General features: G+C 34.2%; 1 protein-coding gene across 4 annotated transcripts in view; it reads right to left on the bottom strand.

Annotated features, from left to right (window-relative positions):
- KCNK2 (potassium two pore domain channel subfamily K member 2) overlaps nt 1–25619 on the bottom strand; it is a 98871-nt gene that overhangs the window by 31407 nt on the left and 41845 nt on the right. For all 4 annotated transcript variants that reach the window (XM_006907727.3, XM_006907725.3, XM_015586286.2 and 1 more), the window contains exons 4-6: nt 17416–17576; nt 14996–15182; nt 3752–3891 (exon numbers count right to left, since the gene is read on the bottom strand). In XM_006907727.3, the coding sequence (XP_006907789.1) occupies nt 3752–3891; nt 14996–15182; nt 17416–17576 (488 nt within the window). The remainder of the gene's footprint in view (nt 1–3751; nt 3892–14995; nt 15183–17415; nt 17577–25619) is intronic.

Genomic DNA, 25619 nt, shown 5'->3' with positions numbered 1-25619 from the left:
AAAATTAATATTCAGAAACCTGTTGCACTTTTATACACCAATAATGAACTAACAGGAAGACAAATTAAGAAAACAATCTCATTGCGATTGCATCAAAAAATAAAATAACCTAGCAATAAATTTAAGCAAGGAAGTAAGAGACCCGTACTCAGAAAATTATAAGACATGGAAGACAGAAATTAAAGAAGATACAAATAAATGGAAGCATATACTGCGCTCATGAATAGGAAAAATTAACATCGTTAAAATGTCCATACTACCCAAAGCAATTTATAGATTTAATGCAATCCCTATCAAAATACCAATGGCATTTCTCACAGAACTAGAACAAATAATCCTAAAATTTTTATGAAACCACAGAAGATCCCAAATAGCCACAACAATCTTGAGAAAAGAGAACAAAGTTGGAGGTATCATGCTACCTGACATCACACTATACTACAAGGCTATGGTCATCAAAACAGCACGGTACTGGCATAAAAACAGACACATAGATCGATGGAACAGGATAAAGAGCCCAGAAATAAACCCATGCCCATATAGTCATTTAATCTATAACAAAAGAGGAAAGATATACAATGGGGTAAAGACAGTCTCTTCAATAAATAATGTTGGGAAAACAGGACAGATATATGCAAAAAAATGAAACTGGACCACCTTCTTAAACTATATACAAGAATAAGATCAAATAGATTAAACACTTAAATGTAAGACCCAAAGGCATGAAACTCCCAAGAAAACACATAGGCAGTAAATTCTGACATTGCTCTTAGTAATTAGTTTTTCTGATATAGCTCCTTGGGCAAGGGAAACAAAAGAGAAATTAAACAAATGGGACTGATTACATTAAACTAAAAAGTTTTTGCACCACAAAAGAAACCATCGACAAAACAAAAAGACAGCATACTGAATGGGAGAAGATATTCACCAATGATACATCCAATAAGGGGCTAATATCCAAAATTTATAAAAAAACTCATAAAACTCAAAACCAAAAAACCAAACAATCCAATTAAAAAATAGGCAGAGGACCTGAATAGACACTTCAAAAAATACATACAGATGGCCAATAGACATATGAAAAGATGTTCAACATCACTAATGAATGCAAATTAAAACCATAATGAGATATCAGCTCACACCTGTCAGAACGGCTATCATCAATAAATAACAAATAACAAATAAATTTAAAAAAATAAGGGTTGGCAAGGCTATGGGAAAAAGGGAACCCTCATGCATTGTTAGTGGGATTGCAAATTGGTACAGTCACTATAGAAAACAGTCTGAAGGTTCCTCAGACTGTTTAGACTAGTTCTAAAAATAGAACTACCTTATGACCCAGCAATTCCACTTCTGGGTATTTATCCGAAGAAATCCAAAACACTAATTCGAAAAGATCTATGCATCCCTATGTTCACTGCAGTACTATTTACAATAGCCAAGACACAGAAGTAACCTAAGTGCCCATCGGTAGATGACTGGATAAAGAAGATATGGTACATATATACAATGTAATATTACTCAGCCATAAAAAAGATGAAATCTTACCATTTGCAACAACATGGATTATGCCAAGTGAAATAAGTCAAACTGAGAAAGACAAATGCCATATAATCCCACTTACATGTGGAATCTAAAGAACAAAATAAACAAACAAACAGAAACAGACTCACAGATACAGAGATCTATTTGATGGTTGCCAGATGAGAGGGGGATTGGGAGGCTGGGTGAAAAAAGTGAAGGGATTAAGTACAAATTGGTAGTTACAAAATAGTCATGAGGATGTGAAATACAGCATAGGGAATATAATCGATAATACTGTATCAACTAGAATAAATAGAGCCAGGTGGGTACTAATCGGGGGGATCATTGCATAAATTATGTAAATGTCTAACCACTATACTATTAGTATAAAATAGTATATATTAGTATAAAATACTATATTTCGTATAAAATAGTATTGAATGTCTACTATAATTGAAAAAAATTTTTCATTAAAAAGAAAAAAAAGAAATTTCGGTTATTGCAGCCACCCAGTCTGGGGTGCATTGTTATGGCGGCCAGAGCAGACTAACACAGATGGTTGTCTCTCTGCTCTGGAAAAATGGGTTAATGCTTCGTACCAGCTAGTCCTAGCCTCCAAAGCACTGGTTTTTAACAGTATAGATTTTTAACCTTTAACCAAATATTCTTTAATATTTAATCAAATATACCAACGTCATAAAGAAAAAATTTCCCCTTGCTCTGTATGTTTCTTAGTGGCTTTCAAACCTTTTAACCATGATCTACACTATTAGTATGTCCATATGCACGTATGCATATAAGATATAGAATGTTAATATAGACATGTGTGTGCATATATATATGCACCTATTTTGCAAAACAATACTTTTCTTAACTAACTATAAGAGCTATGTTCTGTTTAATTCTATTTTATTTAAAAAATGAATGCCTGTGTGTTTTTAAAAATCCATTTGAAAGAAAGCCGGTTTATGGCTACATGTTTGAGTTCTCCCTTTAGCCATCCAAAACATTTCCTATTTATAATTTCTTTTTTCTTTTAGCATCTCAAGATTTTAAAAAGTACATTGAAGTGAAAATAACCACAATATTCTCCACCTCCCTCCCTCTCTCCCCCTCTCTCTCCCTCTGATGGGAAATATTGGATAGCTTATTCTCTTTCTAATTACTATAGGCAACTTGGATATAAATAAGAAATTGCATGACTTAAGAGGTTTCAAATAAAATACTTGTTTGTAGAGAGAAAATAATTTTATTATTTCCTCTTATTCTATTTCTTTTGGATATAAGTTTAAAGAATAGTGCTTGTTGTATCAATCAAAGATTTTGACACTGGTGTCTCTTGGCCTATGAACACCGGAATAATGAAATGAAGGGGATAATTAAAGGAAGACAATGGGTACTGTAAGTGCAGGTTTTATAGATTTGTTGTCCTCTCAAAAAATTAGTAAATTTGGCTAAGACCCAGAAGCAAAAAATACAGAATTCGTTATAAAACATTACTCTGTCACACTCAAACTAATAGTACTTCTGGACCTGAAAATATTAAATCAGAATTTAATTTCAAAACTATAAAATTTTACAATCAAGATTTAAATTTCAAATTTTCCAAAGTCATGGGTCAAAATTCTAATGTTCATTTCTATACATAAAGTTGGTCAAAATAGGTAAAAGTTCTCTTTCGAGCAGCTGATATGTGTATATATGGAAACTGGCCATAACAGTACAGTTTTCGGATGTCTATGTGTGTGTATACATGTGCGCTTACACACATTTATGTAAACCTAAGAAAAAGGAAATAATACTGTAAGAAAAATTCAATATTATATAGTACATTCACTTTCCATGCTACTGATATCTTGACACAAATATTTTCTATTGTACTTTTCTTAATGAAATAAAATTTACTTTGTTCCTTTGAGGAAAAAAAGAAATGAAACAAAAGAAAGAAGAAAAAGAAATAATGAAGAAGATATTTTCAATTACATCTTTTTTCATTCAAAATTACAATTAGTATGTAGATGGTAACTGGCACATAGAAGTCTTTAGCAAGTATCTGTTAAAGTGAATGAATTATAACTCATATGATAGCCTCATACAGTAAATTCATACCAAACATAAACATTAAAAATTTAAATAACATTTAAATGTTTTAAAATCTTTATGTTAAAAAGACCCCTTTACTGAATTAGCTAAATAGAAGTGTTTTTACAACTGTTTTAATTCTCACCTCTTCCTTTGTCTTTTTTGATATCACTCGGAGCCAGTCTCCAATCATGCTCAGGACAGCCGCAAAATAAGCAAGTCCCACAAGGATCCAAAACCACACGACAGGCTTATAGAAGTCTAGATATTCAATATCTGATCCACCTGTGAGAAAAACAACACAGGAGAACAAAATCACTTCAAATTCATAAAAGTCCACATAGATATTTGCCAAAATTATCAATTGAATTTTGACTTGCGAAACAAAAGCTTCTTGTCAATTGTTCCATGTTATTTTTTTCATATGGAATTCCTCATTTTCCCTCATGTAATGATTTTGATTTAGTTTTCAAGAACCAGTTAAATAAGTTTTTCTTAATGAGGCACCTCATTACTTCTCCAGGTCATAATGATTTTTTTCTTGCTCCATGTTTCTTTTTTGCTTATTATACATAATCTGTCTTATAATTAGGTCTCTCATTTAGTATTCCTTGTGTACTAGTTTCTTCTTCCACCCCTGTTGTAACGGAAAACAGAGAAACATTTTTTGTTGTTTTTGGTATGTATTTAACTTAGTATATTTACCTTATTGCCAATCAATTCACACTGAACAACCAATTCAACGAGTGGTTCTTATTTTAAAATTATCGATTCGATGGATAAATAACAAATGTCAGAGACAATAACTTAGTGGGTGTAATTTGAACAAATAGTTATTTTCAGGTGAGACTGCCATTCATTATTGTCAGACTTTTCAAATGAATTCCCGTGTTTTTCATACATTTAAATCCCTAGCTCTCAAGAAAATAATCGGCAAAGGAGTTATTTTGCTTTACTTGAATCTTCATCACTTCTCCATCCATTTAGTACACAGTAACCTCACCTATGAGAATCTGCAAACATTTCAACACATCCCTATTTCAGCACATATTAATGAGCTACTTATTAAATCCCCAAAACTAAGCAGTTATTTTTTTTCACGAGAAAGGGAAAAAAGTCTCTCTCTCTTGAGAAATTCATAATTTAGCCTGAGAAATCTCCACATAGATAATTAACCATAATGGAGTATATCCAGAGAAAGAGAATAAAACAGTTCTAGTAGAGGACATAGAAGACATGATTTTCACTTCTGGAAGAGGGAAGGTAAAAAGAGAGAAAATGCATCTTAAATGATGAGGACCAAAACGGAGAAAAGTTCAGTGTGAAAATATATGGCATATTCAAAGGACTTTTAAGTAGCGGCTAAACCTACATAGGGATGGGGGCCAGGGAGCAGATGGGAGAAAGAAAAGAATCTAGAAAAAGTAAGTTGTGTCAGGATGTAAGGACTTATTCCTCACGCCGTGGGGAGTACGTACAAGTTTATAGACAGATAAGTCCTAAATTCATGTTTGAATATATGTGCAGAAAGATCTCGTGGCAGAGAAGGAAGGATTGACAGGGACGTCTTGTGAGAAACTTGCTCTGAAAAGCGAAGAAATTATTATGCCTGATGAGGGCTTGAATGGAAAGAAGAGGCATTTTAGGGGCAGCATGGTCAGGGACTGATCACCAGTTAGTTGGTGTGATAAGTGAAAGGAAATCTCTAGGATGACCAGAGACCTTTGCTTGGGAGATGGTGTCAGCAACTGAACAGGACACAAAGGGGAAGGAACAGTGGCTTGAAGAGAAGAGAAGAGAAAATAGAAAAGAGAAGTAATTTAATCTGAGACACGATAGGTTTCAAGTGCTTGAGGTACAAACAGGTAAAGACACCCAGTAGGACCCTTTAACACAGATCTAACACTTAATGGGGCAGAGCAGGAGATAAGGATTTTTGAATCAACAGCACAGAAACTGGGGATGTACAAGGATCAAGGATGTTCTCGATTTCCAAAAATTCAATCCATACAATCAAAAGAGCAGCTAATAACTAGCAAGCATACATTAGAATCGAATATAAAATTTTGACTATAACATTACTGTATATAAATTAGGGTTTAAGTTGCCTGCAATGACATTTTTTAAGTATTAAAGGATCAAAGGAAAAAGAGAACATTTTGCTATCAGGCAAATAATGTTAATAGACATAACTTCAGCTTTCATTTGGTACAAATCATTTTAGGAATTCGATTTCAAAGTAAATATATTACCTTCAAAATATTGTGAAATTTTTTACCTTGTGCAGCATTTTTAAAAATATCATTTCTGGGAAGGATTACAGAGGCTAAATGCATCTCATTATGGTTAAGACGTGGCCCATGGGAGATGCAACTCTACAAATTCACAGAAGCGACTTAAGAAATGTGTGTGGAAACTTGTTATATGATAGGCTCACTAGCAAATTCTATTTTTCAAATGTTTCCATTTCAATAAAACCCAAATGACATTTTTTCCAAGTACTTTCTCTTTCAAAACCAGAAAATCTTCATCCAAATAGTTGTGACTCACTTAACACTTAAATTCACCAAGATGTTGATTTTAGAAGTTAGTCCATGCTCAAGATGACTTTTTTATAAGTCTCCTTTCTTATAAACAGGATGTCACAGTTTGAAAAGAGTAAATTAGCTTAATCACTAAAAGGTTTATATTTGGATAAAATGTTTACCCCCACAAGTTTTAGCAAATTCTAAGCCACAGTTGGGGGATGTTGGGGAGTGGGGGTTCCCATTCTTAATTGCCACTCCTAAGATGAAATACCGGCCATCAAAAGATCTAGGAAAAAAACTAATGTATATGGGAGTATTGTCAAAAACTCACAACTCCTATTCACTTTCTAATATCTAAGATTTAGGAATTAATTTCCACATCATTCAATTCTCTTGATTCAAGAATCTTATCCAAATTAAATTATCTGTAATGTTAAGATAACTTGCTAAAAAGAATTCTTAGTTTTGTTTTCAAATTAGGAAACACTCAAAAAAATGTTTTTGTCTGTTTCGAGCATTAATTTTAGTCTGGCTACTCTGAGAAACCTGTCCATGGGTCTCTTGCTAGTTAAGAACTTAGGATAATTTCTCTGTCCTGGATTCATTCCTTATACACCCCCTGGCTCCATGTCCACTCAGCCACGCCATTATTATTTTTTCTTTCCACGGACTCCCGAGATGTGGCTTGCAGGATGCCACAACCCACTCTCTCTTCTTGGGTTCCTCACCCACTTGGCAGGAATAGCCACCTCATCGCTGTTTTCTTTGTTGCCACCGAAAATACACACACAAATCCTTTCCATTTTAAGAGTTTTTTTGGCTAATCGTTATAGGAGAGCAGACAGATGGCAATAAAAATAGCAAAGAGGGGTGGAAGTACAAAGGTTTCAGGAAACTTATAAACTTTTCCAAGTAGTTAAAATAGGTCTCTTCCTGACTCTCATATGATATGTGATGACCTCCTTTAAATGGTGCCATTTTCTCTCCAGATTTCTTCTCCTAGGTGCTTAAATAAGGAAATCAGCCAGAGCCTAATCTAATCTAGCAGATTAAATTATAGGTACTAAAAAGGTAGCCCAGCAAAGGTCAGGCTGGGATTACTGCTCAGAACTCATTCTCTCCCCAGACGGGTTTCCTAAACATTTGAGGGAAGCTACATTTTCACTCCTCACATTTCCACCGATTTTAGGACAGATCTATTACTAAGACCATTTGTGCGTTAATTTAAGCCATACCTCCAGCTGCATTTATCAGTAATTAAGATGGAAATTCAATTGCCATCACTCTTACAGTCTGTTCCAGAACTCGAGAGTGAAAGATTTACTGGCTCCCTGAAAAACCAACAGTAAGTGTCCCCACTGTGCAATAGAGAAGTCATAGTCTTGGTAGGTGTAAAAAACAAAAACAAAAACAAAAACAATCAACAAAATACGCATGTGTCAGGTCTCACAGAAAAGGAGGCAGCAGAGCTAGAATCGAACCCAGGCCTGCCTGGCTCCATAGCTCAGGCTTTTTCCATTGACCTGTCTGTTTACGTCACCTATGATCTCAGCTACTGTCCTTCCCATCACTTATCCACCAGCCTTGCCCGCCTCACACACACCCCTACACTGCATGGTAGACATGTAGCTAGGGCTGGAAACGCTAAATCAAATAAGATGTACCTCTTCTCTTCAGGAGTCTAACCTAGATACCAGGAGGATCTTAAGATAAGTACTATCTTATCTTAAGCAAGGCTCCTTACCTTGCTTCTGTCCTTATTCCAACAGCTTCCGGCAGGGGGCCCTATTTTGCTCTAAAGAGCTTGAGTATACAATGGTCTTTCCCCTTAAATTTAATTCTTTCTCTATGATGCTCCTGAGGCACAGAATACTTATCAAGGAAAAAAATAATAAGAGATATATCTTAGGAATCATCTGGCCATTCTGGACTAAGATTATCAATTCTGGATTTTTAAAATGATATATGTATTGTAAAATATAGAGAGAGACATATGACTTTGTTCTAAAGAAAATGGGGATTATTTCTTACACTGGTCTAGAAATATTAGAGTTTAGATATCAAATATTGATTTCAATTTTTGGAGTTTGTTTAACTTTATATTTATTATTCAAAGCCACGCTGCCTTAATGTAAAAGGAGAAAAAAACATTTTCTGTTTTAGCATATTTTTCTTTTTTTATAGTAAAGCAATTTAACTGAATGAAATATTTTCTCTGTGCTTCAAGAACTAATAGGCTCTTTCAGTAATGTTGTAAATTGTTTTCTTTTTAAAAAATGAAAATATGACTTCGGTACTAAACAACAGCTCACCTACTAAACCAAAACTTCTCACATACTATTAAGTCAGAAAAACACAAGACCAAAAAAAGTAACTAAACTTCTTTAGGATTTGAATCTATATTTTGGGATTTTCAATTTCAACATTCAAGAAGTTGGCCATTTCCTGCTAGGTACTTGATCTAAAATTAGGAAAACTACCATTAAAATGTCTCGTGATCATAAAAAAGAAGGATCAACCCACTTTCTCACTCACTCATCCTTTACGAGGATGGAACTCTACAGTATAAAAGATGTACACAATTGTTATCTCTAGAAATTACCTTTACGTCTCACTACGGAGCAATCTACTGGAGTCTTTTTCATTAAACTTAGTACAGTTTACTGCCTGCCTCCCTAAGCCATAACTATTAATCACTGAACGTTTTCCTTCTCTTTTTTCTTCCCCATATATTTCTCCGATGCTTCTGTACATCCATTCTGAATCGTAGAAGTTAAATACTTCTTGTTTTGTCCACAGTCTCTAGGACTTCTGAATGGTTTGGATCAACTCCATTTAATTAATCAAGAAGACAGCAATCAATTCTTTTGTGAGTTCTCTGTGAGCCATTGGCTGAATCAGGGGTTTACCAGACCCCTGGTAGAATTTTCCTGTATTATCAAACAGAAAAACTGCCAGGAAGAAAGAAATGTTCACTGTTAAACTTAATTGTTCCCTGATTTAAAACATCCTGTTCCATAGGTATAGGCAATCATTATCCTCAAGTGTAAAACACAGTATCAAATATCCAATATGTGCTCACTGCTATCTGAATGAATGAATAAATGAATGAATAAATTATTAATATACTACTTCTCCCCAGCAGTCATATAAGCCCTCTCTTTCCAATCAAAGCAATTACTCTGATCCATTGTGGTGGTGGTGGTGGTACTGACTGTTCTTCAGTGGCCCTCTCTCTTCATCAGGCATTTCTTTGTTATTTGTTGAATTCCTGGCAAACTTTTACTCAGTGATCAGTTGAACAATAGCAATGTTAATAAATAGCCTCTGATACAGTTGCAGTCAGGCAATATCAGGAACTGTTTTCTACAGGGTATCTACTGGAACAAACTATTTTAGACAAGCAAACAGAAAAAGAAACTTGCCAGGGCTTTTTCACAGAGATTTATATGTTTTCATGATACAATTCCCCTCCATTAATTAAGCTAGCTCTGAGCATGCTACTCAATGAGTCATGTTATAAGGGAAAACAGTGTGTTTACTAAAAACTACATTTCCAATAATGACTTTGAAAATATAATTCCAAGAAAATTTAATGCTTAATATGAGATATACAAATATATTTTTTCCAGGTCAAAAAATGTGATGACAAATGACTATACAATTGTAAAAATTTGTAAAAATTTAGTAAATGTTAAGTGCACCAGAAGAATCTGACCTAGGATATTCCCAAATTATATTTTTCTATATAGAGAAACACAAGGCACTAAGCATAAAACCCGATTCACCCAGTAAGCATTCAATAACTACCTGTGAGATGAAGACAATTTTATTATTCGACTAAGTGTACCAAATTTCACTGATCAAAATTCCAAGAAGATATATTTAGATGACTCAGTAAATTTATGCTCAGATGGAAAATGTGTTTTCACAATAACAACCATGGAGAGTTCTTAGAACATCTAAATTTTTTGCTAAATTTTTCATTTTTATTAGAAAAGTTGGTAATATGAGTGAGCTCACTAACTTGTGAAACTATAAATTTGCATCTGGCTTTCACTAATTCATATTATCTCTTATGAACTAACCTGGTTTCCAAAAAGGAGTATTTCTAAGGACTTCTTTGGGCAGCTTCTAAACAATCTGTGGAAATGCGTTCTTTGTTGCATAACCCACTCTAACCCTAACAGTATCTCTTAGAGAATACACCAGCTTTGAAAAATAAGAGCAAATTGTGTTAAATGAGATAATTAATTTGGCTTTTCTCCAATTTTAAAGAATCACCAACTAATTTCTTTTAAATCATAAACTTAGAAGATAAATTGTAAAAGCAAGACCGAATAAGTAGAATTCAATCTTTCACACATGTCCAAATAATTAATATTACTTTTTCGATTTTAATGAAGAAAGGCTGATTTAGCACGCAGTCTATAAGGCAAGCATGATTTAGCAACTTATTAGCTCCAGACTTCTCATCAAATAAAAAATAAAATGACAAAAGTTAATAAACAGAACACAGGAAATCAATAGTTAATTCTCAAATATAATGTGCCATTTATTTAACTTACCGCTCTACAAATTTGACTGTAAATTATTATAGGCACTAGTAAAATCAAGTACATGATACTTTGCTAAATAATTTACTTTATCTCCTCTCATGTATTAGGAAGGGTTACTTCGTACACACTGTTCTTAGCAATAGGGGTGTGTTTATTCACGTGTAAAATAAAAGTGTTGGCATGCCACTATGTCCCCTCCATGTTGTTTTGAGCTCTACAACATTGAAAACTAGTCAAAGAACAAAAAGAGGAATCAGGAAGAAGCAGATACCAATCACTAAGATAGCCAATCAGCCACTAAAACCCATTCCTTGCATAAATATAAGTATAAAATTAAAATTTGCTGGGAGAGCTCTTCCTGCAGAAAAATTACCAAAAGTTGAATTCCTCCGTTCAGTCATATACACAGAGAAACCTGAACACTATGACTTTTTGTCTTGACTAGTGGTCTCTAAATCTTTTGACTCAATGTCACCAACGAAAAGCGTCTGCATGTACAAATTTAAATATATAGCTATTTGTGAATTAGAAATCTATTAGGCTCTAATATATGATATCATGAACATGATGACATATGAAAAATAAAAAGTAAAAAGTGAGGTTTAAGAATATACAGAAATAATTGTCCGATTTCCTTCCCATGGTAGAAAGTCTACCTGCCATGTGGACGAGTACTCTGTTACAGAGTTCTGCTCTAAAATACCACATCGTCACATGTTGTTCTTGAGATGTTCCTGATAATTACACTCAGGTTACAACCTATATCCTAAATATTTATACATCACTTTCTAAAACTTACTCCTTCGCCTTTAATAACACCACAGTTTGAAGAATATGTTCTTTAATTTGTCTTCCATGTTCAATACAACAGTGTAATTGAACCCTCATCCTAATTAGAGTAGGGTTGACGAGCCTGAGAAAAAGCATCAGACAGTGAGTATGCACTATAGGAGGTCCATTTTCATTTTCTTTTGAGATTTGTGGACCAATAGAAAGTTGAAAAAGTTCAAGTTAGAGCAATGCCTCCTGCTTTTCCTCAGCAAATATATTAAAATTGAGTGAGAATACTATCTGTAGTGACATCTAAGAGCACGAGAGAAGGTTCTAAAAAGCAAACATCTGATATTTCCCAGATGGAGTCCTCATCTTAACTCAGTGAGTAATTTTACTTTATACTCACAAAGTAGTTTACAATTTTACTTTATTGTCACAAAGACTATTTTTATGTTGAACTACATGAGGCAATTCTTTTCGAAGATCCTTTAGAAAAAAAAAAAACTCATAATTTCTGTTTTTCCAAAGAAGTTTGTAAAGGACACATATTTCTTAAGCCACCTTTGCCATACCTGCCCCCTTGTCCACATTCTCATTCCAAAAATGCCCCTGAGCACAAGGACCTCACATATAAAGACAGGGGGAGGAGGGAGGTAGATGGAGTCAAAGGGGTCAAATATGTGGTGGCATTAAAGAATTTAAAAAAAATTTTTTTTAATTATTAAGAAAAGACTATGATACTAGGAACAGTGTCCTACAGTTTCACAAAGATCAAAATAGCTATAAAATACATAAATTAAGGAGACAAATGTGGCAACAAAACTAGTGTCAATCTGCCTCTTCTCTAATTTATCTTTCAGTGCTTGTCACTTTTAATCATATCATACTGCTTTGTTAATTATTAACAAAGTATGTTTCTATGATTTTTCATTATTTCCTCTGTAAAATTAAAACAATGAATTTAAAGATGATTGCAATGAAATAAAATCCTAGTAATAATAAAGATGTTTATTAAACTAAAAAATGCCACGCAAATGTCATTTCATTACCCCGTTCCCCCACAATACTGTGCCATGACCCCGACTTCAGGGTCCCCACTGATAAACACAAGATGTTTTCACTGAATTTCTCTCCTCAGGCCTTTGGGACTGGCTACTAACAGACCCACGTGATCTAGCCAGTTTCAGAGTGTTGATCTCTTAAGGTAAGTTAAAAAAATTTTTTCATCTTCTACAAAACCATGAAGTAAAAATATTTGTTCTCTTCTTTCTACGCCAGTTCATACTGTGGTCACAAATATACAACATTATTTTAGGATTCCACCCACTTTTTTTTTATTTATAATTTTTGTTTTTCTTAGAGTCACAAACCACGAGGGCCACATACTGGACTGACACAGCCTGTCAATTGTTGAAAATAACACATGCACTGTACCGTATCATTGGAATTTGCTAAGAAATTAAAACTTAAATATTCTCATAAGAAAAACAAGGATAAATATGTGAGTTGATAGACGTGTTAATTAACTAGATGGTGGGAATCTTTTCACAATGTATACATGTATCAAATCACCAAGATGTACATTTATATCTCACAGTTTTACTTGTCAATTATATCTCAATAAAGCTAATAAATAAATAAAACTATGTGTTACCATAAAAAATTTAAAATTAAATAAAATAATACTTGCAATACAGGCTGTTGGCCTGAAAATAGAAGCTGTATCACTTAATACCTATATATTCCACACTTATTATGAGACTTCATAATTATATTTATAAAGTGGTACAAAAGCCTAAAATTAACATACCACAAGTACATATTTTGTTATCATCACTGTGTCTCACTTTCTTCTGCATAAATGCACTTTCCACTTCTACTTAAGCCAATTATACAACTTTATAAGAGGTAGAAAAATGGGTGTTTTAGGACAGAAGCTCTTCCTACATGTCTGAGAGTCTTCTCTCCATACTTTGCTAATTAGAAAACTAAAAAGATCTTCTACAGAGTGACAAGCTCTCCTTTCCCAGGGCCTCCATCCAGTACAGAGATGTGTAAATAGTATTTTTTGACTAAAAGTTAAGCTTCACTCATGAAAATATCCCCATCTTCAAGGAGAATATATATTCCCTAGAAAAGAAGGCTTTGCCAGGTTAAACAGTAACTAACCAATCAGTAAAAACATATGAACTATCAGCCTTCTCTAAGATTTTATAGAATTATACAACATATCTTCTTTCCTAAAAATAATTAAGAAGTTTGGGTCAAGAAAGGGGATAGTAAATAATCAGAAAGTGAAAAAAAAAGAAAAAGAAAAAGAAAACGAGTCTCCTAAAACTCAATTAGGCTGGTGAATTTATTCTGGAAAATTTAATGGCACTATAATGTTCAGCATGTTTTTCTAATACTTCAAACTGAATTTTTTTAAAAGAATAGTTTAAATTTTTAGGAGTTTATGAAATGGTCTGTGATAGAGCATTATTATATTATTTTTACCATTATTATTATAATTCATTTAAAATTGGAGTTAGAACAGTAATAATTGAATAATATAACTGGGAAAGAGAGTTGAAATGATAGGAATGTAAGACCAACGAGCTACAATAATAAAGCAAACAACAATCAAAATAACATATATAGAAACATACATAGGAAAAATTTAAAAAACATTAATTAAAAAATGTGGACTCTATAGCTAAGGTCAAAATATCATCCTGAGACTTGAAAATTAAAGAAGGTAAATATCAAGAGAAAAGAAGATTTAAAGAGGCTAAGAATATCTTTTGAAGTTTGCAGATGTTTTTAAAACTAAGACATGAAAAGGTCTAAATAAAAAGAGCAAAGATAAGTTTAACTCAAATTCTTGCACCTTTAAAAAAAATTAAAAGGCAGATATTTATTTCCGAAATGAGGGTGGGAATGAAATTCTGAACAATCAGCGATTTAAATTTCTTTCATAGAACAAAAAATAAATGTTTAACTGTACCCTTCTGCTTACCTCCATTGTCATAGAATAACTTTTTTGCTGACTTTGTCACTGTTACAGATTAATTGTGTCTTCCAAAATGTATGTTGAAGTCCTAACCCCCAGGACTGCCAAACATGGCCTTATTTAGAAATAAGGTTCTTACAGATGTAATTAATTACAATGTCATATTGGAATAGAGTGGGCTTTGAATCCAAAATGACTGGTGCCCTTATAAGAACAATGGAATTTAGACACAGTGATAGAGACACAGGGAGAAGGCCACACGATGACAGAAGCAGAGATGGGAGTGATGCAGCCGCAAGCAAGGACTGATGGCATCCACCAGAAGCCAGAGTGAGGCAAGGGAGGATTCCACCAGAATCGACCTTGATTTTGAACTTCCGTGAGAAAATGAATTTGTTTTGTTTAAAGCCATCCAGTTGGTGGTACTTAGTTATGGCAACCTTAGGAAACTACCATAGTCATTGTGCTGCAAACCCAAGTGAAAAATCTAAGAGACAAGGGTTAGGAGGGCAGCGTTGGTCCCAGGAGAAACTTACCTGCAACGTAGTCACCAAATCCAATGGTTGTTAAAGTGATAACCACAAAATAAATGGCATCCAGGGCACTCCAGCCTTCTATGTGCTTGAATATGATCGCAGGCAGAGCAACAAAGAGCACACACCCAAACAGTATAAATATGATTGTTGAGATGATGCGGATCTTGGTCTGACTAACATTCCACTTCTAAAAATAGTAAGAGGGAGAAAGAGAAGTCGATAGAGATTCATTGATTTTTAACATACACACAAAGCTACCTACACACACTATTATCAGCAAATTAGCAAGTGAAAATGCTATTTTATTCTCTTTTATAATTAATGTCAATTGACTTACACAAATCAGGTATAACAACTCAAAGTAATCAATGCTAATAATGATGCCACTTTACTCTCACATAGCTTTACAGCAGATAAAAAACTTTCAAAAGTAAATTATACTTGCTCTGAGAATACGGGTTCAATCATCCTTTGTTTAGCTGAACTACTTTTGAAATATTTTTATTCTATAGGCATATAATTGATTGTAGGCTAAACAATCAAGGAATATATAAAAATGGAGAAAATGAACCATGAATTAAATATTTACTACTGATATTTATAAAATTATTAGTTTCATGAAGACATTTTCCTCTCCTATCACATTTTCCAATCATTATTCAATTGATTAAAGTGTAATACGAGCAGATTTAAAGTCCACAGTTGATTCCCATGTGCACCAGATGAACTGTCTCCCTCCTGTTCTATGTCCTTAAACAGTAAAACTAAAAATATCCAAGATGAGATGTAGGCAAGGACAAGTCTTCAACACCCCTAAGTTACAGCTGCCATCAGAGTACCCATATTTTTCACCTCCTCTTATCAGGAACCTCCACAGTATGACATATTAAATGCAAGTTGTACCTACAGCAGTTTATCTCCAGATCTCCATTTGAGATTAATCACCATATATTTTTCATCGCTAACAGAATCTGTCTTATCTACTGTGAAAATTATAGGTCATCTTCCCACCATAGAAGAAGCACTGAATTTAGAGCATGAAAATTTTCTAGAGATAAAGATCTATGTAACCATTGAATGGAAAAGTAAAAATAAAAGTTCCTCTAGTCTACTATCCTTATCACATATGTGAGAGTGAAATGAATTCATGTTTGTCAAGTTCTCAAAACAGTGTTAAAGGCTAATATAACATCATGACACTGGAATGTATCCATGACCAGGATATGGAATTTGTTTTATGTGTTGATGTAGGTGCAGCACAAAAAACACTACCCAGTATCCAGTAGGCGCTCATAAATTTGTTGAATAAATGAATGAACCATCGGCATTATCAAGTTCACACCACTAATCTGTCCTCTCAATTAATATAAATAAAAGATACTTTTAATATCGATATAAGAAAAGTATAATACTAAAAAAAGGATAAAACTTCTATTTTCAAAGAACCATACCTACTATACTCTAATGGTAAAGATATTTGAGAGTGAACTTTGAACTTAAATATGTAACATAACTAATGCTAAAAACTGGAATTATAATTTAGACTAATTTAATCAGTAGTATTAAATGTAAAATACTTTGTTGAAATTTTTGTGAAAATATAAAACATTATTGAATAATAAATAAAATGTATTTGTAAGTGGTGACAGTAGGAACAAATCATTTATAATCCCACCCTCTAACACATTTTCTTTTTCCATCATTTTCTTCAAGAATAGAAATTTGTACTCATGTTGATATTATTACTATTTTTTCACTTAAAATTCTAATAGAAGCATTTTCATTTTTTTTTCCTATTGATATAACAGAGCCTTGAGCATCTCCATGTATTTTACTTTGGTTCTACTAAAATACATCTTTTAGATAAATTTCTATCAATGACATTACTGAATTAAGTTGTATGATCACCTTTATCGTGTTTGCTATCTATTACTATTTCCTTCACGAAAGGGATTTATAAATTTACAATGCCACCAGCAATAAACAAAGATCCCAAAGCAATTTTTAAATAACAAAATATTGTCAGTCATTTACTAGCTATGTTAACCTTTAACCTACATTACCTCTAACTCTCAGAGAAATGTCTCGTCATCAGTACCATTATTCATGTTACCTATATGACAAAATGAAGATTTAAGGGTAAAATAACTTAAAAGAATATAGATAGGAGACACATCTGGAATTCGAATTTAGGACTATCAGATTTCTCTTTTTTCCTGCATATTTTGGGGGTTTTTCTCATGCATTCATTTATTCATTCAGATAAGTATAAAAATAACTATACAGTGATTTACATGCTGATAGAGCTACCTATAAATTGTTATGGAAGATACAATAACTGTACTGAGGTAATATAAAAATTGTAATATGTTTTAAAATTAAACAATAAACATATGTAGTTAAAAGGCCATCATACTTACAAGAAAGGTATCTTCCACTTTCGCAATTCCTTTTCCAAATATGGTCCCTAGTTGATCTCCGACTCCAGCCAACAGAAAACCGAAGAGGGGAATTCCCAGTAAGGCATAGATGATACAGAATATTTTCCCCCCTTCTGTGCGTGGTGAGATATTTCCAAATCCTAAATACAATAAATAAATAAATAAATAAATTAATTAGTTAATTAATTCAGTCGTTTATAATTGTTTCAAACATATGGCCTCAAGAAATTCAGAAATTCCCAAATACTTATAAGTTATCAATCATAGATTTCAGCTAGTAAAGAATCCCTTCATATTATATAAATTCTTCATATGTTTTAATATAAAATATACTTATGGACAAATATTTCAATAATTTACACAGTATAGCTAACGTTCCAGTTAAAGTAGATGATGAAAACTGAGGGAGTAACACATGCAGTAAAGCAAATACTTTCACTAAATTTACTTCTTGACTATAAGGTTTTCACTGCCATTTACTGAGTAGAGTGTGTTGCCTTAATTTAAGACAGTTCAAATATGCTTAAATCATTTAAAGATCGATATTTAATGGCAACTTTTAAATCTTGATTTCATTCAAGTACGCACCAAAAAGCAGTAAGTAAAAACTTAAAATTATTGAACTTTTTAAAAAAGTTATGAGGCTTCTGAAGGCTTTCCAATTTTGTGTAAGGGTGTCAACTTGTAGGATTAAATTAGTCCAACTCTATTTCCTCCCTTTTTAAGCAACATCTACTTACAGGTTTGAGGTGAAGAATGCGTATCTTCTAGAAAGAAGTACAGAGTATCCTCTTTTGATCTGTAATTCTCTCACTATCCTTCATATTAAGTTTATCTGGAATTTTAGTTTTCATTTCCTCTTTTACACAAGAATGTGGATAGATATTTTAGGGTTGTCTTTTTGTTGTTTCTTTCTAATTTTGTAGTCAAAGAGTATGTGGCCTGTATGATTTTCTCTTTTTGGAATCTTCTGAGATTTCTCTATGGCTTTATAATAGCCCCTTTTTTTGTATTTGTTTCATTGCTGTTTGCAAATAACATAGGTGTTCTGTTTGTTGGTTACAAAAGAGGATACATCCTCACAGGGATCCATATCAGCCTCCCCCACAAAAAATCAAAATCCATTCCTGTTGTGGTACCCTCACAACACCTTCCCTGCCTTCAAGCACACAACGGAATTTTTCCCCATTATTTTTATATATTTTCTCTCATCTCAATGCAAATTTTTAGTGATGTGAGGTAAATGCACGTTTATATCATCAAACAACTTGTAAGGTAAATTCATGTCTGTATCAGGGAATTAGATGTGTGAATTAAACAATGTCTTTTAAGATGTTAAATACTGATCATCTAACCACAGGTCCACAGATTTATAGTAAGATATGCAAACATCATGGTTTTTAAAAGCAGTTTACTTTGCAGTCTAAAATTAACTAATTGTTAGAGAAATCAAGATAAACACCCTGTAAAAATATGGCAATATATTATAGGTATTCCTGGTCCATCACTTACTAGCTATGTGACCTTGGGCAAATTATTTCCTCATCTGGTAAAAGGGTATATACTGTTATTATCTACTTCACCGGGTCGTAAGAACTAAGTAAGGTATTACATGAAAGGTGCTCAGGAAATTCCATTACACTATATGTATGTGCTTAACATATGTTAGGTGCTTAATAATTATTTTAATTACTATCATAATAGTATTGGTAGAAGCAAAAATCAGCCGATGAATGTATGTAGCCCTATCGGTATTCAAACTATTTAAGAGCCAGATTAATGGGGTCACAATTACATAATGTTCTGAAATGTTGTGTCAAGCGTGGGTGCCCTTCTTTAGAAAGAGCACTGTCAAGGCACCATGCAGAGAAGAAGGCAGCTTCTCACTGTAATGAATGAAATGACTGAGGGTGTTTATGCTAAGAAAAGAAGTCTAGTTGGAAGGAGGCAGACTAACTGCTTTCAACTATCAGAATGATTAAAACATGGAAAAGAAAACAGACCTACTGTGACCCATAAGAGCGAAAGAAAAGGGTCCACGCTCCAGGACGTGCGCTCACGCTAGGGTGACTGCAGCCAAAACGGAGTCAGTGGCCCTAAGAAGCCGGCAGAGGCCAGGTCATCAGCTACAGTGTTTGACGTTTTGGACTGCGCAGTGCCATCATTTAATCTACAGTCTATATTCAAATGTGACCGTTGTCCCATTAATGTCCTTTATAACTTTTGTTCCTATTCCAGGATCCGATCCTAGATTCTGCATTACATTTAATTGAAATATCTCTTTAATCTCCTTTCATCACCTTTCTGTCTTTCATGACTTTGACATTGCCTAAACAATATAAGCCAGTTATTGTTACTTAAATGTGTCTGGTACTTCCTCACAAACAGATTCAAGCGATACCATTTTGTCAGGAATATCATGTAAGTGGTATGTGGTCCTCAGTGCATCACATCCAGAGGCACGTGATGGTTTGTCCTCTGTGGTGGTGTTGATTTTGAGTGCTTGATTAAAAGTGTGTTCACTAGATTTCTCCACTGAAAAGTTACTATTTTGTCCTTTGCAAATAGTAAATCATTTAGGAGGAAACTTTGAGAGTTTGTAAATATTCCATTCCCCAGACTTTCCCCAGGTAGTTATAGTATCTGGAAATGAACACATCAACAGAGCTAGAAAAAAAACAAAACAAAACATGTAGGCAGATGAAGTAATAGGATAGTAAATGAGATAATAATAATTTAAAAGTGTATTATACATAAATGAGTATATCCTTTCTTAAAAAAAATATTAATGTGCTTTGTTATTTTATATAGAAGAAAAAAGCCCAGAATTAATTACTAGCAGACCCCAGTGTGGAGAAGAAGGAATGAGGGAGGAACTGAGTAAGGTTCTTGTCCACCCACTGTCACGTTCTGACGTATTTTCACAAACCTCCAAGGATTATAAAGGACCCAGAATTTCCCATATGAGAATGAGGATGGCCGAGAGCCCTGGAGTCAGGATGAAAGGCCTACCGTTGCTGGCACTCAAGACCTAGGGAAAACGAACGTGATCACGGGCTCCAATGTAAGAAGTCCACGCATTTAACTCATTCACCTTCCATCTGCTCTGTTCTACTAAGGCCTTGGAATACGCTATACCAGAGCAGTATGTGCAAAGGATCCATCCAGGGCAAGTATGAAACGGGTCCTGATACCTCGTATCAAGGTAATTTGAAGAACGAAAAGTCCAGGCCAAAGGTTAAAAAGTCAGGGGATGTTTACTCTTACTTATTTGGGACAGTGCAGCATTTCTGCACAGAATCCAGGAATGGAACTCAACAACTTCAACCCTGCCCTCTATTCTAACGTCAATAAGCCGAGCACCAAGAACAAGAAGGCCTTGTCAACCCAGGGGGGTAGACTGGTTTGACATGGTTTCTCTGATTATTCCGGAGAGTCCGGCTAAGATCCAACACTACTCGTTATTGCCTCACCAGCTGAAAAACTACGTGGCCCGAGGTAGGGCAGGCATCTGAGTTATCCTATTCCATCCCACTTTCTCTTTTTGTGTAGGAGGCAAATGTCTTTAGTTACATCCATAAAAAGTAACCTATCTCCAGGAAGAATCAGTGATCAAAAATAAAAGATCCAAGATTTAAAAAAAATTCTCACTGTGGCATCTCCATAAATAGGTTCTATTGTTTAAAAAATAAAAGCCTAGCTAGCAGAGGGCTTAATTTGATCTGCCCTGTGCAAGTTAAAAGGGTAGGGAATAAGAGCTTCAAGTTTTCATCCATTGCTGACTAAGATTTGGTCCAGAGGCCACTGGAACGTCTTCAGAAAAGCTGACAGAGGGTTTCCTCAGGAAGCCTGCTTACGTCGCCAATGAAATGGGCCCAACATTCAAAAACAATTCTAGATGTAAGGAAATTTACCTTTCATTGATCAAAAAACGGAGACCAGCTATGGCGTCTCCTTACTGCATTTTTATTATCTCCATGACAAAGTTAGCAGAAAGGAAGTGGAGGGAGTAAGGGTGAGGCATCTTGATATGGTTCTTCTCTGAGCATCCTTTGCTTCACCTTCCAAATATTTCTCTTGCCGCCGTTATGCTGAGTTCTAAGGCTGAAACTGTGCCTGAGATGGCATCCTTCATACAGTCACCACTCCCTCCCCAGTGCACACACAGGAAAAGTGGCCTTGATGTTTCCTGACATACAGGACATGCCCACAGTTCTCCAAACTTTTCCCTGGGTGAATCAAGTAGCTATTCAGGGGATGGTTCCCCATGTTTTCTTCCCCTCTCTTCCGTGTAAAATAAGAGTAGACCTCTTTCCGCAGATCCGCCACATGTTCTAACCAATTCATAAACACTCGTTAAATAATTTGATACTATTAATGGATTTATGAGCCTCAGATGAAGGTATCTATTAACTCTAAGCAATACAGTGTGCTAAGCTTTTAAAATATTAATCTTTATGACAGTCTGGACTTCCTGAACCTTTACCCAGTGTCAAGTCAACAGCCTCTTCATTGCCTCGAAGTATAACAGACTGCTATTGCAAGAAGAAAAAGGAAAAGAAACAGTATCAAGCTTTACTTTCTTTTAACTTCCAAATTAATGGTGTTCACACTCAAAATATTTCCCCCAGGGAAAGCAGCTGTAAATTGATGGCACAACATATGCGTAACAAGAGAGTGAACAGAAGTAAGAATCAATCCAGCTTCCAAAGAGCTAGAGGGAACAGAGAAGATTGAGGAATGATGGAGCATGGCCTTGTGGGGTGAGGGGGGGGCGGGGAATGAAGCAAAGACCAGAGGATGAGACCTGAGGGGCTGAGGGGGAGGGTTCAATGGTATACTGGAGCTGTCTCAGGAGGGCGATTGTTAAATTTTCAGGGATTTTGCAAGTCAGCTGACCACACATTGGTAGTTTGAAATCAGCAATGGTAGGACTATTTTACACCACAGAAATTGGCAAGCACTACAATTTAGGGCTTTTTCCCCCTTGGCCATCTAATATTTATCGATACGCTACAGAATAAAATAGAGTCAGATTTAAGAGACTATACGTAGTCTGTGCCAAGGATTTGGATGGAAGCTGAGCCGCATACCTGTAAGCCAACCCTCGACATTTATATGAGTACAGCACAGAGAAGAGCTATCTATCATCCTTTTTGCACATCACTTTCGGGGTAGGGCCTTCCATGGACAGCTGCTGTAAGGCCACTGTTAAGTGGGTCATGTAGCAGGAGGCTCATATATGCTACCCTACCCGAACAGTCTCAAGTGGACAGGTCATTTTTCTGACAGAATCTATTAGTACTACAGATAAATGATATCCTCCTTCAAGCAATGTATGCCTTGTAATTATTTGTGTTAACTTAATTAAACAAAGAGGCTATTAGACTTGAGGTGGTTCTAATACCTTAGCAGCCTGCCTAAGAAAACCCAAATCTAACCATGTAAATGCTTGCAAGGTGAAGAACATCGCATCACAAACAGCCAAGTAGGCTTTCCTAAATAAAGCAACCCCTTCTGCTATAGCCAACCAAATAGTTTCCTCACGTTGCTTCTACCTCTTCTCTATAAAAGTCTTTCCCTGGCTTCTGCCAGTGGAGTCCTTCTGAATGCTTTTAGGTTGGCGTTGCCTGGTTTAAATCTATTTTTGTTCAAATAAACTCTGACCATTTTAAATATGCCCCAGTTTATCTTTTAACATTTGCAACATCCATTTAATGTCTATCTTCTGCACCTGACTATGAGTTCTGTGAGCATAGACACTAATTTATTATTTACATATGTATTTTACAACTGTAACATCAAAAGCTTACATGTAACACCAAAAACTAGGGCATAATTGACAATTACAAGTATTTCTTGATTGAATGACTGGCACATAAACCTAAAAACCTCACAATACTTCAGAAAGAGAGTAAAGATAAAGAAAAATATACAGAGAAATACAATGTTTCTGTGTGGGAACTCATAAAAATTAAAATTTTTCCTCCATTAATAAATTTACTATTTTTGCAATAAAAATAACCTAGTTTTTAAATTTTACAATCTAATAAAATGATTCTAACACTCATCTGAAATAAAACGAATAATAATCAATAAATATTTAAAAGGAAAACTAATGTAAGGAAAAGTTTACTTTCAAATTAAAATGATGTTATTTGCAATTTAATTAAAATTAGGTGGCAAATTAATAAATGAAAACATTTATGATATGATAAATATCATATTTATCAAATGTAGTATTTGATAAATATGATATTTCAAATCAATTTAGAAAGAGTTGATTATTCAATAAGTAGTAATGAGGTAAGTGGCAAGCTACTTAGAAATAAATCACGTCTTTACCTCAGATCATACATTAAATATTATCAAATGGAATAAATTATCAAATATTTTATTTTTAAATATGACTATAAAATATTACAAAGAAAAGACAGGAGAACGATTCTCTAAGTGTAACTCCTAGGGCAGAACCATAAAGAAAATGAAGGATCAATATGACTGCACAAAAATATAATGTTGCTCTATTTTAAAAGAGGAGCAAAAACACTATGTAAAGGCCAAACATTTCTGCTGAGAGGCAGTGAGCAAAGACCCAAAAGTCTCCACTACTGGTCCTACCAGGTTCCTCTTGATCAAAATGCTAAGCTTTATTTCATTTTCAGGGCTGAAGTTGGCCTGAATCCATCATGTCTGCACTTGTGATTTGAGATGTTCTAATTTAGTCTTCCACTACAGTTATTTAAACCTTAGCTTGTTACTTAAGAATATACCTTTTACTGGAAAACTTCAAATATCCATAGTGATAAGTTGATAAACCCAAAATACATGATTGGTCATGTGGTCTTAGGATATTTACTGAAAACCAGTCAATTTCACAAACAAGTTCACATCCATTGAAAAATAGTGGGCTAAACTTGTAATAAGCAATTCCTTTGGATAACAGCATCCTTTTTACCCTCTCTGTGAGACTTACTTAAAGTAATGTAAACTTTTTAGACTTGTTGGTTACAGCATACATACTTCGAGTTCTGTTTGACTAATAGGTAGTTTATGAAAATCTTGACTTTCTTGGCCACCTTTCAATGTGGAGGTACGAGTTTATGATTACATTGATTAACAACAGCAATGGCAAAAGCAACAATAAATTGAAATTGCATTTATATAGACCCTTCTAGAGTTAAACACATTTCAAAAAACATCTAAGCAATTCTGACCAAAAATTTAGTAGGTAGGACTCTATCACCCCAATCCCATGAAGAGGAAATTTAGATTTAAAACAAAAAAACAAGGCATACTATTATTTTATTCTGATCAATTCTATATCATAAAGTATTAAGCTATACATAGAAAAGAAGGAATCAAACATCACCACAGCAGTCACTATGATTCAAGTCTGTTCAGTGAAAATTACTCAATAAATACTCTATGCCAATCACTGTGCTAGATACTGAGAACACTAAGATGAAGCAACTACTGCATCAAAAAATTCCAAATTATTAATCAAATCAATTCAACACGCTATCTACCAAAGTTTCTTTAAACATTAATGAAAGGTACACAAATGGACAAAGACTTCCTACACCAAAAACCAAGGACGGCAATGTGCACATGAAAAACATTCCCATTAAAATATTGGGTTAGTGTAATTTTGGCCCTATGTTTACTTTGATCTCTGAAATAGCCAGCCGCCTGGGAAGTGGCTAAATCAGGTCTATTCAAATGCTGAATCTACTTAGAGAACAGAACTGTTCTCAATATGCAGCATTTAAGCACTGACAGAAGGACAGATCCAAGAAGAGCTTTGAAATAATTCTAAACTGGGACAAGAAAATGTTAATGTACTATATCGTGAAATTGAGCAAGGACCCAAGGATAAATAAAGAGTAAGGAGTAAAAGGAGAATGAAAAAGAGAATAAGATATAAAATCATCCTACTCAGCATGAGCCTCTAAACAAAAGTCCATAAATAAATCAAATGCTAAGAAACATAAACATAATGAGCACCTAAAGTAGAAATTTATTCCAAGTGAAAATAATTTCATGGGACAGTCTGAACTAAATTTGAAAGAGGTATATTAGAATATCTAGAGATTAATTTAATAAAACATAGAATTTTTATTTTAATTATGTAATAAAAAATATAGACATGTGAACTGATAGGTAAGAAAATGAATGAATAA

Source organism: Pteropus alecto, unplaced genomic scaffold (genome assembly GCF_000325575.1).
Source record: "Pteropus alecto unplaced genomic scaffold, ASM32557v1 scaffold101, whole genome shotgun sequence".
Classification (NCBI taxonomy): Eukaryota; Metazoa; Chordata; class Mammalia; order Chiroptera; family Pteropodidae; genus Pteropus; species Pteropus alecto.
This window is presented reverse-complemented; position numbering and strand designations above follow the sequence as displayed.